The sequence below is a fragment of the Lontra canadensis genome, unplaced genomic scaffold, assembly GCF_010015895.1.
Source record: "Lontra canadensis isolate GAN:19392208 unplaced genomic scaffold, GSC_riverotter_1.0 scaffold77, whole genome shotgun sequence".
NCBI lineage: Eukaryota > Metazoa > Chordata > Mammalia > Carnivora > Mustelidae > Lontra > Lontra canadensis.
In genome coordinates this window covers 5,425,165-5,440,906 of record NW_022631071.1, presented here as the reverse complement: position 1 = coordinate 5,440,906, position 15,742 = coordinate 5,425,165, and the positions used below count along the sequence as shown (strand labels likewise).

At 33.8% G+C, this 15,742-nt stretch overlaps 1 protein-coding gene across 5 annotated transcripts in view; it reads left to right on the top strand.

Annotated features, from left to right (window-relative positions):
• DIAPH2 (diaphanous related formin 2) overlaps nucleotides 1-15,742 on the top strand; it is a 1,009,576-nt gene that overhangs the window by 451,102 nt on the left and 542,732 nt on the right. For all 5 annotated transcript variants that reach the window (XM_032881800.1, XM_032881797.1, XM_032881801.1 and 2 more), the window contains 2 exons: nucleotides 3,910-4,011; nucleotides 10,442-10,536. In XM_032881800.1, coding sequence (XP_032737691.1) covers nucleotides 3,910-4,011; nucleotides 10,442-10,536 — 197 coding nt within the window. The remainder of the gene's footprint in view (nucleotides 1-3,909; nucleotides 4,012-10,441; nucleotides 10,537-15,742) is intronic.

Sequence of the window (15,742 nt, the reverse complement as noted above, 5' to 3'; positions counted from 1 at the left end):
ATGCTGATTTAAGATACAGGTTTTGTTAATATGAAATTACTTCCAATAACAAAAAATTTGTTGAGTGATATGCATATATTCATTCAAACTATATTGTTATGGTTAAAGAAAATTATAAATGTTAGATATCTTTTGGAGATACTTCCCTAATTAGTAGTTTACATATGACCATATATGTAAGAAAAAATGAGTAGACATTTAAGTCTATATGCATGTGCCGAGGCTCACACATAGTAGGTCTTCAACAAGCATTTGCTGGATAAATGAATGGATTAATAATATTGATGCTGACTCCAGGAATCAATCTTTCTCACTGGAATTTTGAGATAAAGTAGGTATAAAAATTTATTGTGATTTATAGTGGTTATCATTATGTTAATCATTCAGTGTTACCCATTTATAATATCTTAATATCTGCTACAACTTACAGATACCTTGTCACATGTTGTATGTACCCACTGGGAGCAGAAATTAATAGGGGATTTATGAAAACTGCCTAAATTAGATCAGGAAAAGATTATAGCCATGTTTACTTTAAACCAGTGAGCATCCCTCAATTGTAAGGAAATAAATTTGTAGAACAATTGCAGATAAAAATCCACATATAAAAGGAAATGTAAGAATACTTAATGGGACTTTTATATAATTAATATCTTGATGTTAACACATTTAATAATAATACAGATGTCTTTATTATATATCATTATCTTTCTACAGACAGTATTTTATGATATTTCATTATTATTTGGTCAGTTAACAGTGACAATTTAAGCACTCAAATTAATTCATCAGATTCAAGACCAGTGGCTATATGGTTTTTCTTTTGCATATGGAAAGATCACATTTGATTATAGTTCTCATTATGAACATGAGTACCATAGGGCCACTTATGATAAAATCAATTACTGAAGTTTTTGTATTGAGACTTAAAAAAAATCTCTTCAGTCCCATTCAAATAATTTCAGATAACAAAATCACTATAATTTAAGTTTTTACATTATGATATTTTTGGTGTAAGCACTTTTCACATAAGATTTACCAGCTCACAAAGTTTTAAGTACACAATACAGTATTATTTTTACTAACTATAGCTACAATTTTGTACCACTGATCTTTAGAACTTACTCATCTTATGTAACAGAAACTTTATACACTTTGAACAGCAACTCCCCACTTCGCCTCCCTTGGTCCCTGGCAACCACAATTCACTCTTTGTGTCTATGAATTTGACATTTTAGATGCTTCATAATTATGCGGTTTTTGAATTTCTATGACTTGCTTATTTTAAGTAGCATAATGTTCCCCAGGTTAATCCGTGTTATTATATATGGCAGGATTTTCTTTCTTTTTTTTTTTTTAAAGGGTGAGTAACATTTCACTATATGTATATACCACATTTCTTTATTCATTCATCTTTTGATGGACATTTAGATTATTTTCATATCTTGGCTGTTTTGTGAATAATACTACAGTAAATATGGGAGTACAGTATCTCTTTGAGAGTCTCAGTTCTTTTGTTTATATACCCAGAAGTGGGATTAGTAGATCATATGGTAGTTGTTATATTTGTAGAATCGCCATAGTGTTCTCTGTAGAAGATACACCATTTTATATTTCTCCCAACAATGTACAAGTGTTCCAGTTCCTCTAAGGCATCCTCATTAACACTTTGTTTTGGTTTTGGTAAGAGCCATTCAAAGAGCTGTGAGGTGATATCTCATTGTGGTTTTGATTCCTATTCCCCCCATGATATTGAGGGCATTTCCGTATACCTGTTGGCCATCTGTATGTCTTCTTTGGAGAAATGTCTATTGGGCTTAAATTGAGTTATTAAATTGCCCATATTTGGGGGCACCTGGGTGGCTCAGTGGGTTAAGCCTCTGCCTTCGGCTCAGGTCATGATCCCAGGGTCCTGGGATGGATCCCCGCATCGGGCTCTCTGCTCAGAGGGAAGCCTGCCTCCTCCTCCTCCTCTCTCTCTCTCTCTCTCTGCCTACTTGTGATCTCTGTCTGTCAAATACATAAATAAAATCTTTAAAAAAAAACAGCTTGTTTATTTGAGAAGGGGAGAAGTTGGAATATATTTTAATGAAAAAAATGCAAAAAATATGAAGTCATACAAAATGATCATTATGTATGTCTGGGTTACTCCAGAGTCTTGTTAGTTTGCAGAAAATCTTAACAATATCTGTTACACTACAGCATTTTCATCCTATATGTATTTGGTTAACAAGTCTCCCATAGTGGGGTTTGAGGCATATTGGGAGATTGGGAGATTAGGACAGTTTTCTTGACTGTTTCTTTGGGAAAAATTTTCTGATATTCCAGAAGTAATTAAAATATGATTCAGGTACTTTTTTTTAATTAACAAAGGATATGATTTTTGGACTGTCATTTTTTATATAGAATTGTCTTAACCTGGGCATGGTTTGGACATGAGGTCATGGTTTTCAAATGTAATTATTATGTAGTCTGCTTAGACTCTGTGTCACTTTAGATCAGTCATAGTGGTAAAGCTTAGAACTAAATGTTAGTACTTAATTATTCAGGTAATTAATTTTATGTTATTTTTTCTGGGAAGTTCATTTAATTTTCCTATATTTTACACCATTAATACAAAGGGGGTTCTTAATGGACTTGCAGTATTTGATGCATCCTATAACATGTATAGAAAGTTTTCTAGATGCTAACATGTGAACACATCGCTTAGCAAAAAGGTACTGTAGTTGTGTGTCGCTTTTCCTCTAAAGAAAATTAGTAACTCATTTGTGATCTCTTTAACAAAAATCAGATAAGTTAAAATAATAAAAATAATGATTTCCTCAAAATGAAATTATATTTTTAAAAGTAATAAGCATTATTATTATGGTCATATAATTCAGTGATGAAGTTCAGCAGGATACAGTTGGGGATAAAAGCATATCACTACTTGAATGAAAAAACAATGTTGGCTTTATTTTCTCATGTTTTTTAATGGTCCCATTACTTACAACCCCATTTTTATATTAGAAGAAGTAAACTGCCAACACCTGAGTACAATAGTAGCTGTGGAATTTTTGTATAGGAGGGTTTAGGGATTTGCCATAAAGCTTCATTTTCATAGCAGGTAGCTACATTGTTTTTTAGTTTGGTTTTTGAGGTGGGTGTTCTGAGGTAGAGCTGATTGAGGTTATGCAGGGCTAAAGCCCACTCCTTGGCACTGCTACTTCTCACAGTTTCAGGTCATTTGAACTGTTAAGACCTAGAGGACTACCTTCTGAACAGAGAATAACTAAATATTTTCTTCTAATAAGGCAAATAGTACTAAAAACTGTTATGGAGACAAAGATAATTTAAAAAAATAACAAATCTTTGAAGTTCATTAGTTATGTGCATGCAAATGGTGCTGTTGTTGTGCAACTTGCAAATGGTTCATATTTATTCTTCAGAGCAGTCTCAGCAGGAATTTTTATATGACAACCTGTTTAGCAGTTAAAGTTACTTTACATACTTTAAAGCAGTTCCGCTGAATTAAAGACATTCTAAATTTTAGCATATTTTAGGATAAATGCATAACTGCTTTTTTCCTCAATTAATCCAAATTAGGGAGAGTTTACTATATATTTAATTCCAATGCTACTGTAGATACCTGGTAAAGGAATAGTGAATGGTGCACATTAGGCAAGAAACTGCAATTGATTTTTGGTACTATTTGGCTTATCTTTTCTGCTTACGTGCTGAAATTTAATTTGTAGGGTAACCTCTAAATTGGTCTACATTATTATATTTATCCTCTTTGAACTAATGAAATAAACACATTTACTGATTTTTGGCATAAGTTTTATTAATGTAGTTAATATGCCTTACTAATTGATTTTATGTGATTGGATTAATACCATTATTGTTTATGAATAAACGTTTTTCCTTTAGTTCAAAAGAATGTAGAAGCTTCAGAAGAAAAGAAGATCCTGCCTGCAAAGAAGAAAGTGAAAGAATTGAGAATTTTGGATCCCAAAACTGCCCAGAATCTGTGTATGTGATATTTTCTGTATAAGGGTTGGTGGTGATGGTGGTGATGAGGTGGTGATGAATATTTTTGCACAAAGTTGTAACTAATTTGAACAAGTATATTTAGCATCTACTAGAAACAAAATTGTGGGTAAACATGATTTGAGTTGCCTTTTTGTCATTTTGCCAGAATGGAAACCATCATAATTTAGTCTTCCTCAGGCCAGATGAAACATGAATAATAAAGCTTTGGAAAATACTGATAATTTAGCACTATTAGAAGACAGAGTAAGACATTAGGTTCACTCACAGAGTTCAAGAGTGTCATTTTCCCCCTTTCTACCTAGACCTGAGTATGTTCACTGATCACATTGGGCAAATGCTTTTATTGCTATTCCTTTATAGTTTATGTAATTGTGATGTTAGAGAGTTAAATTGTTAACCACTGCACTTAAAAACTGGTCGGTGAACTGGGGGAGGAACTAAGATGGCAAAGGAGTTGGGGGGCCCAAAGCTTGTCACGGCTTTTGAACATAGCTAGGTAGTTATCAAATCATTCTGAATGCTCGAGAAAATAATTGGAGGTCTGAAAGAACAAAAACTGCAAGTCAATAATTAGAAAAGCTACTACCTTTTGGAACGAATCCCAGAACATGAAGGAAGAGAAAAGGGGACACAGGGTTTATTTGTTTCAATTATAACTAAAAACATCCTAACCTAGGGAACACAGACATCAAAATCTGAGAAGCAAAAGATTTCCTATTAAATCTAACAAAAGCTGACCATTGCCGAGGCATATAATCGTCAAGTTCCCAAAATATAGAAAAAAGATTCCTGAGAGCAGTAAAGGAAAAAAAAAAGTCCTTAAACTACAGAGGAAAATAGATCACATTCACAGCAGATCTGTCCACAGAAACATGGCAGATCACAAGAGAGTGGCAGGCTATATTCAATGTGCTGAATGGGAAAACTATGCAAACAGAAATTCTTTATCCAGCAAAGCTATCATTCAGAACAGGAGATATAAAAGAGTTTCCCAGACAAACAAAAACTAAAGGAGTTCATGACCAGTAAACCGGCCCTGCAAGAAATCTTAAAGGGGAATCTTGGAGTAGCGGTGGGGGGGAAAAAGGCAACAAAGACTAGAAAGGAACAGAGAACATCCCTAGAAACACCAAATCTATAGGTAATACAGTGACACTATATTAATATCTTTTAGTAATCACTCTGAAAGTAAATGGTCTAAATGCTCTAATCAAAAGACAGCATATCAGTGCAGCAGGTGCTCTTCAAACCAGATGCATATTTCCTGTGTCTTCTATGACTTCTGGTTCCTTCACCCAACACCCAACATGCCTAGTCCATCTTTCCCAGTCAGTCACATCCTGGGCTCCAACGTATAAGTTCATTATTGCATGTATTGTGCATAACTGTTCCAAAGGATCTTACTTCGTGTACCATGTATGTCAGAATATAGTGTACATTGCCATATAATGTAAAAAGACCATGCAACCAACTAAGTGTCATACCAACTAAAATACCAAATAAAATTTGAACAGTGACTTTTTTTGGAAAAAAAAAAAAAAGACAGCATATCAGAATGGATTAAAAAAAGCAAGATCTATCTATATACTCCCTCCAAGGGACTCATTTTAGACCTAAAGACACCTGCAATTGAAAGTAAGGGGATGGACAGCCATCTATCATGCTAATGGATGTCAAAAGAAAGCTGGAGTAGCCATACATAATCAGAGAAACTAGATATTTAAGCAAAGACTGTAACGAGAGATGAAGAAGGGCATTATATCATAAAAAAGGATTCTACCATCAAGAAGATCTAGCAATTATAAATATTTATGCCCGCAAATTGGGAGCACCCAAATACATAAATCAATTAATAATAAGCATAAAGAAACTCATTGATAATAATACAATAATAGTGGGTAACTCTAACACCCCACTTAGAGCAATGGACAGATCAGATCATCTAAGCAGAAAATCAATAAGGAAACAATGTCTTTGAATGACACACTGGACCAGATGGACTTCACAGATACATTCACATTTCATCCTAAAGCAGAAGAATATACACTCTTTTTCAGTCTACATGGAACAGTCTCCAGAATAGATATATCCTGGGTCACAAATGAGGCCTCAAGAAGTGCAAAAAGTTTGAGGTCATACCATGCATATTTTCAGACCACAACACTATGAAACTTGAAGTCAATCACAAGAAAAATTCAGAAAGACCACAAATACATGGAGGTTAAAGAACATCCTACTAAAGAATGAATAGGTTAACTAGGAAATTAAAGAAGAAATAAAAAAAATTACATGGAAACAAATAAAAATGAAAACATGACACTACAAAAACTTTGGCATGCAGCAAAGGCAGTCCTAAGAAGGAAATACATTGTAATACAAATCTACCTCAAGAAACAAGAAAAGTCTCAAACACACCGTAACCTTACACTTGAAGCTATTAAAAACAGAACAGGAAATAAAGCCTAAATCCAGCAGAATAAGGGAAATTATTAATAAAGATTGTAAGCGAAATCAATGATACAGAAAAAACAACACAAAAACCAGTAGGACAGATCAATGATACTAAGCACTCCTACTTTGAAAGACCCAATAAAACTAGCCAGACATATCAGAGAGAGGGAGAGAGAGGGAGAGAGAGAGGGAGGGAGGGAGAAACCAAACAGATAAAATAACAAATGACCAAAGAGAGCTCAGAGACAAAAACATAGACATACAATCAATTATAAGGCAATACTATGAAAAATTACATGCCAACAAACTGGGCAATCTGAAAGAAATGCAGAAATTCATAGAAACTTACAGACTACCAGAACTGAAACAGGAAGAAATAGAAAACTTGAACAGATGCTTAACTAGCAATGAAATTGAATCATTAATCAAAAATCTCCCAACAAACAGGAGTCCTGGGCCAGAAGGCTTCCCAGAGGACTTCTACCAGACATTTAAAGAAGAGTTAATACTATTCTTACACTGTTTCAAAAAATAGAAATAGAAGGGAAACTTCCAAAGTCGTTCTAAAAAGTCAGCATGACCTTGATTCCAAGACTGGACAAAGACTGTACTAAAAAGGAGAATCACAGGCCAATATCTCTGATGAATGTGGATGCAAAAATTCTCAATAAAATACTAGCTAATTTAATTCAGTAGTACATTAAAATAATTATTCAACATGATCAAGTGGGATTTATTCCTGGGCTGTAGGGGTATTTCAATATTTGTAAATTAATCACTGTGATACACCACACTAATGAAAGAAAGGATATGAACCACTGATCTCAATAGATGCAGAAAAAGCATTTGACAAAATATGCCATCCTTTATTGATTAAAAACCATCAACAAAGTAAGGATGGGTGGAAAATAACTTAATATCATAAAGGCCATATACAAAAGACCCACAGGTGATAACATCGTCAATGGGGAAAAACAGAGCTTTTCCTCTATGGTCAGGAACAAGACAAGGTTGTCTACTCTCACCATTACAGTTTAACATAGTACTAGAAGTCTTAGCCTCAGTAATCAGACAACAGAAAGAAATAAAAAGCATCAAAATTGGCAAGATAGAAGTCAAGCTTTCACTATTTTCAGATAACATGATACTCTATGTAGAAAACCTGAAAGACTCCACCAGAAATTGCTAGAAGCAATACATGAGTTCAGCAGAATTCCAGGATTTAAAATGAACTTGGAGAAATCCCCTGCATTCCTATCCACCAATGATGAAGCAGCAGAAAAGTAATTAAGGAACCAATCCTATTTGCAATTGCACCAAAAACCATGATACCTAGGAATAAACTAACTAAAGAAGTAAAAGATCTATACTCTGAAAACTATAGAACGGTTATGAAAGAAATTGAAGAGGACACAAAGAAATGGAAAAGCATTCAATGCTCATGGATTGGGAGGACAAACACTGTTAAAATATATATACTACCCAAAGCAATCTACACATTTAATGCAAGGCCTATCAAAATACCAGTATCATTTTTCACAAAGAATTGTAAAGTTTGTATGGAAGCACAAAGGACCCTGAATAGGCAAAGCAAAATTGAAAAAGAAAAAACTGGAGGCAACATGATTCCAGATTTCAAGTTACATAACAAAGATGTAGTGGTCAAGACTGTATGGTACTGGCACAAAATTACACACATAGATCAATGGATTAGAATAGAAAACCAAGAAATGGACCCACAAGTACATGGTCACTGCATCTTTGACAAAGCAGGAAAGAATATCCAATGGAGAAAAGACAGTCTCTTCAACAAATGGTGTTAGGAAAACTAGCCCAAGGTCCAGCTTTTATATCCCAAAGAACACAAAGTATACATTTGAAGAGGTACATGCACCCTGGTATCAACAATAGCCAGACTAAGGAGACTAAGGAGAGAGCCAAGATGTCCATTGACTGATGAATGGATAAAGATTATATGTGTGTGTTCATGTGCGCGTGTGTGTGTGTTTATGTAATGGGATATTACTCAGCCATCAAAAAGAATGAAATCTTAACGATGATGTGAATGCAGCTTATATATATTATGTTAAGTGAAATAAGTTAATCAGAGAAAAACAAATTCCATATAATTTTAGTCATATGTGGAATTTAAGAAAGAAAACAGATGAACATATGGGAAGTGGAATAAGAAAAAAAAGGAGAGAGGGAAACAAAGTATAAGAGACTCAAGGATACAGAACAAACTGAGGGTTGATGGAGGGAGGAGGGTGGGGCATGGGTTAGACATTTGATGGGTATTAAAGGGCACTCATTGTAATAAGCACTGGGTATTGTATGTAAGTGATGAATTATTGAATTCTGGTCCTGAAACCAGTATTGTACTTTATGTTAACTAAATGTAAATAAAAGTTAAAGTGTTTAGTGAACCTTAAAGCCTTTAACAAATCAGTCAACCATTAAATATGTTTTTGCTAAAGCAGCTGGACAGTTAAACCCATCTTTTTAAAAGATTTTTATTTATTTGACAGACAGAGATCACAAGTAGGCAGAGAGGCAGGCAGAAAGAGAAAGAGAGAGAGAGGGAAGCAGGCTCCCTGCTGAGCAGAGAGCCCGATGTGGGACTCGATCCCAGGACCCTGAGATCATGACCTGCGCCGAAGGCAGTGGCTTAACTCACTGAGCCACCCAGGCGCCCTAAACCCATCTTTATTTAACTAGGCCTTAGATTTTAGTTTGGCATATTCTCCCCTCTCTATTGAATTCAGCATTTTTTTTAACCACCGTGTAGACTATGTTTATATTCTGAGTTTACTCAAACACTATGCATGAGAAATTACATCACATCAAGCATTTGTAATTATATAAGGAAATACCATGGGAGTTTATTTTGTTAAGATCCCTTTGTTAAGGGATCAGATTAAAATAAACAAATCATCATTCTCCTGTGAGTTGGAATGTTGCTGTCAGAAGTCTTCTAATAGTTGTGAATGTGTACATTGCGTAACTGAGAGTACGTTTTCTTTATAAAGTGAATGCTCAGTAGTTAAAAAAAAAGTGTGATCTTAATTGCTAGTTGATATCTGTCAACATTATTTATTTCGATTATGGAGATCTCACTTGGTGTTTATGTCTAGATAATCATTTGCCTAGACAGTGAGGATTGGTTTTTCCTTTAATCTCCAATGAAATCATAGAGACCTTTAGATGAAAAAAAAATCAGAGGAATATATTCATGTTCTGGGGATAAGAACATAAATGTTTATTAAAATGTGTGTTTTGTGGTAGTTAAAGTGGAATGTGTTGTTAAAAAATACTTTTTGAATTAGTGTAAGCTTTTGTCAGTGTAATCTGCTGACTTACTTCAGTATGACATAATATATATCCAATTAAGAAAAAATTGAGAAGGAAAATTATGAAAATATAGAGCTACTAATACTATACCACATGATTTTCAGCAGGAATTCAGATAACACTGATGACACTCTTTTTCTTAAGTGGGAGAATTGCAAAGTAGATTGATATGATTTTTTTTTCTTATTTGCTGACTTTACTGTCATTCCTGAGAAGTACTGTGTTGTATGCATCTGACAATAGCCATATTAAATTCAATGTTGAATTAAAAGGCCAACTTGAAATAAAATCTCTCATTAGTCATGTTGTATCAGCTTGATCTAAAATTCATAAGCATGTAGACATCAGCATTATTAGTAGGGGTTTTAATTTATATATAAATATGTATAACCTGTAAACATCAGAGGCTGGAATAATAGGCCATTTTGCCTAGATGAGTAGTCAGTCTCTCAAATGGAAACTACTACATTCGTTTGTTCCTAACTGTAAATTAATATTGGTGACAAATTTCATATTTTGATTCTGTGAAAATGAAAATAAGTTATATATAAGGGCTGTAAAATTTTGATACTGTTCTATTTTTAATAAAATCTACTTTTATTTTAAGCTATTTTCCTAGGATCATATCGTATGCCATATGAAGATATAAAAAATATTATTCTGGAGGTTAATGAAGACATGCTGAATGAAGCCTTAATTCAGGTAACTTGCATATTTTCCTTTTAAAATTCATTTTCTCAGGTATTTCTAGTTTGTTATTTTCTCAATGTAGTTGTGAGAAAATGTTCTTATATTTTTCAGTAATAGAATCAGGAGTATCTAGCTTTGTTACCCGTAAGAGTATTCAACATAGAAGATCTGCGTTTTTGGTTTGTTTCTGCCTATCATTCAGTGTACATAAAATTGCATGTCACAACAACTCTGTTAAGTAAATATTATTACTACAGTTTTATGAAGGTAATAGCAGGAAGGTCAAAAGGTTAAATACCTTGCTGATGACCAATTGGTAGATGTTAAAGTTATTCTTTATTAGGCACATGTGCTAAGAATTGTGTCAAGCCCTTTATGTATTTTATCTCATTGAATCCTATTAACAACAGTCCTATGAGGTATATACTATTGTCCTCATGTTACAGAAAAGAAAACTGAGGCTTAAGGAGATAGCCCAGTATCACATAGATGATAAGTGGCACAGTAGCAGAGCTGGAATTTGGAACAAGATCTCTCATAGTTCCAAATCTATTGCTTTTTCTGTTCTGTTCCATTATCCTGCCTTCCATGAGCCAGTTATTTAGCTTGCTAAATCTCTCTTGCCACGTCTGAGAATACAAATGTATTAAACCAAATGATGTGCTCTGTAGAATAAAGCACTGTACAAGATCTAACATATTATTACAATTCTTGATATGTCTGTTCCTGTCTAGTTTAATTTCTGGAAGGAAGAACTGTTAAGATTTTACTTATAAAGGCATAATCATTGTAGGGTTTTTTGGTTTTTGGTTTTAAGCCATAAAGGTTGCTTTGATTTTAAAGACAGTAGTTTATGCTGTGAGAGTTTTACCATATTGCCCTTAGACTGTTTGAATTTCAGAGTACCAGTGTCTGTCAAGTGTCTATCATTTGAGCAGGCTATGTCTATATGGAAATTCCTTCATTTTGTAATGTAAGCTTGCGTTACAGATTACCTCATGTAAATGTTTTAAATGTAGATATTATATTATAAATTTAGATAAATAGAAATTTATTTTCTAGGGCTAAGGTTTAATGGGTTTATGTAGGCTCTTTATTATCATGACATATTTATGTTAATCTCAATAAGAGTTACACTTTAATCTCAGTAAGAGTTACACTTTGATAAATCTCCCTGTGGAAAAGTTTAAAAAAAAAGTAGTTTTCTGTCCAACTAGCAAGTTCACATTTCTCTGAGTAGAGATGGAGAGCTGACCATATTTGTTCGGCCTAAGTCCCATGATTCTTTGCACAAATAGAATGAGTGAGGAATGAAGCCTAAACGAGGTTTAGTTTTCCCTTTTTTCATTGGACAGTTTAATTTTAAGATCCAAAGAGACAAAGAAATTTCTGACTCCAAACCTTTTTAGTCTTTTCTCTGTAATTAAATTATATTAAAATAGAATCATATTTTGAACAATTAATCAATTTAGCCATTTATTTTACCCGTGAAAACTATATAGCTTTTCCTTCACATACTTTGGTAAAGAAAAAAGAATGCAATTATTTAAAATGCTGCTGTGGTCTTTATTTGGCAGTAACATTCAAAACGTTATTTTTTAAGTGATATTTTCAACTCTTCAGGGAATATAAGAACCAGAGAAAGATTCTCACTTATGAATATCCTTCTAATATGCAACAAGCTTTTAAAATATATAGAGAGACATTTATTATGTGAGATTCTTTTTCTATTTCACTTCATTTTGTAGCATAAACAATACCTATTTGTTTCTCTTTAAATTGGGTAAGCCTGGTCCAGTTTGGAGGAATGGATTGCTTTCAGTTTGGAGATGACAATAAATTATGTATAAATTCTTGAATTTGCTGGTTTAATTATACCCACTATGCAGTGAAAGCAACTGCTTTTGAAATCACAGTATTATTTAGGAAGATGAGTGATGGAGAATCATAAAGTATAGCTCCTGCCAGGCTCCTTTAGTGCATGTTCTACCAGATGCATCCATTTAATTCTTGTTTGCTGTGAATTGGGTTGAACTGGGCTTGTATCATCTCTTCCTTTTTACTAGACTTTCATTCACTTTTCTAAACCTTTATCTCTTTCTTTTTTTCCCCCACGTATTCATGTGTTTTACCCCTTGCATCCTTTGCCCCACAAGTTTTGTGCCTTCTTTTTGTTGAAAGCATACCACTGAGGACCTTTTTTCAAGCCAGATTGCTTTTCTTCTCAATGTCGGACTCTCTGAAATTTCCTCTTATTCCTTACCTTGCTCAGTCAAAAATCATTTCTTTCATTCTGCTTGTAGGAGAAAACAACTTAACATGTAATTTAATAGTATATGTGATGAGAATTGTGCCACTTTGATATAAGCACAGATGATAACATAACTCAGTGTGAGTTATTGAAGTTAGTGGTATGTTTATCCAGACAAATCAAACATCTGAGTATCTTTTGGTAAGGAGGAAGGTCCTGGATCGAAACAGTTACTCAGTTTGCCAGAACACAAAGGTGACTGCTTTTCTGAGGCAAGAGAAAAGACTAAAATCACTATTGCTTTTTTTTTTTCCATCCCATCCCAGAAACATTTGCTTCAGTGATGCAAAAGTAACACCAATTTGTCATTCACAGGAGCTGTTTACAATTTATTTCTAATTACCATGTAGCACATTGATAATGCATAGCATTAAATATGTATCATCAGATTAACTTTGTTGTAAGTTCTGTTTGATTACAGTGCTAAATTCTATCCATGCATAATCATAGTATATTGCTCACAGGAGATGTTTGTCTCCTTATAACAACAAACACAACAAAAAACAATTAAGGACACACTGTTTCCCACAGAGTTAACACTAGTATTATCTCTGCAGTATAGGTCAATAGGCTCTTTCCAACCAGACAACTAATATATTTTAGTTACTTAGCAGGATGAATATCTTATTTAAAAAACTCTGTCATCTATTTATCTATCTATCTATCTATCTAGTTTAATCAGCAAGATCAAGCCCAAATATCAGGTTATTACTAAGAATACCAATGTTTTCCTTATTTCAAAATACATAAATTTAAGCTAGAAACTGATTTCATTGTGTGGAAGATGTTGAGATGTCCTAAAATACAGGAACACATGGAAACATTTAAAAAAGTATACCATATTCTGAGCTTGTTGAGGAGCTTTTAATATATATAATTATGAGTTAGGTCCAAATAATGTGAACTAAATTTTGGTGATTCTTAGAGTTATTATTTCAGCTTTGAAAGTCTGTCAGTGTAATTTCAGTTTGATCTACTGAGGAAAAAAAAATCTGAAACCAGTGTTTTCAGAATACTGGGGGTAAAAATCAAATATTTATAGGCCTACTTACATGTAGAACATTGACAAAGAAATGAAACCAGCACTCACAAAAAATTGATTCAAATGTTAAGGGAAAAATAAAAGTGTGTGAACTTTAGTGCATGTAAATGATTCTTAAATGCTGAGGAAATTGTGTTGCTAGGGAGATTATAGTCATACTCACAAAACATATATAGAAAATAGGATGATTAACGTAGAAGTCAATGTAATATAACTGCAGAATGATTTACAAAGATATGTATTGAGCAGAGGTTTTTAACAAGGGATTCAAATCCCCCCTTTGGGGTTAATAGAATTCAGAGGCTCCTGAACTTAGATATGAAAAATACTGTGTCTTTTTTTGTTTAACTTTAAATTAACTGTAGCTTTATTTTTTTAATTTTTATTTAATTTTTTTTAAAGATTTTATTTATTTATTCGACAGAGAGAGATCACAAGTAGGCAGAGAAGCCGGCAGAGAGAGAGAGAGGGAAGCAGGTTCCCTGCCAAGCAGAGAGCCCGATGCGGGACTCGATCCCAGGACCCTGAGATCATGACCTGAGCAGAAGGCAGCGGCTTAACCCACTGAGCCACCCAGGCGCCCTTTATTTAATTTTTAAACTTTAAATTAACATTTAGTATTTCATTTGATTAACAATGTAGGTAACTGGTTACCAAAGTAGTATTAATAGTACCTCTAACTATTCACTTACAGAAATAATAAATATTTTCGTATCACATTACATTTGAGACAGGTATCTTGAAATATTACTTAAAGTCATTAATACTTCAAAATTACACTAGTTATTAAAACTACCTCTAGATCTTATTTTGTAATGCTTTAATCAAGATGCATATCTATTGTTAATGTCACTTTTAAAAATATATTAACTATTTTAATATAATCTGTTTCTTTTATATTCCTTTGTGTTTTATTTTATTATGAGAAAAGGACCCATAAATTGGTGTTAAAGGCACAAACAAGAAGACCAGAAACTAGTACAGAAAAGTTTTCCAGTCAAGCTGACTGACATAAGTTGTTACAGCTTCAGTCTTGCTAGCCACTAGCTATAGAGAATACACCATTGTGAAAATCCCAGACCCAGGGATGATGTTAATACACCCTCCTAGTCCACAGAGACCAAGAAGGACATTAGAAGGCTAAGGAAACAGCTGTGGTCTGACCATATTGTCCTTCCCCAGATCACCTTATGGAGATCACTGGGGGCATCTGTTGGAGAGATAAGATAAAGATGGAGAATGGGGATGTAGCTTACATCAACCAGTGGATTTTTAAAGGCTTAAATGTGGGGCGCGTGGGTGGCTCAGTGGGTTAAAGCCTCTGACTTTGGCTCAGGTCATGATCCCAGGTTCCTGGGATAGAGCCCCACATCGGGCTCTCTGCTCAGCAGGAAGCCTGCTTCTCTTCCTCTCTCTGCCTGCCTCTCTGCCTATTTGTGATCTCTGTCTGTCAAATAAATAAATAAATAAATAAAATCTTTAAAAAAAAGGCTTAAAGGTAAGTCATGAAATCATAAAAGTCCTAGAAGAAAACAAGGGAAAAGTTCCTTGACATTGATCTTGGAAATATTGTCTTGATTTGACACTACAAAGCAAAAATAAACAAGAGGGACTACATCAATCTAAGCTTTCTGCACAGCACAAGAAATAGCAGAGTGAAAAGGCCGCCTACAGTATGGGAGAAAATATTTACGAACCACAAATCTGATAATAGTTAATATCCAATATATATAAAGAACTCCTACAACTTAAGAGTAGAATACCAAATAATTTGACTTAAAAAAAATCAGCAAAACACTTGAAAAGACATTTTTTTAAAAGATTTTATTTATTTATTTATTTGTCAGAGAGAGAGAGAGAGAGAG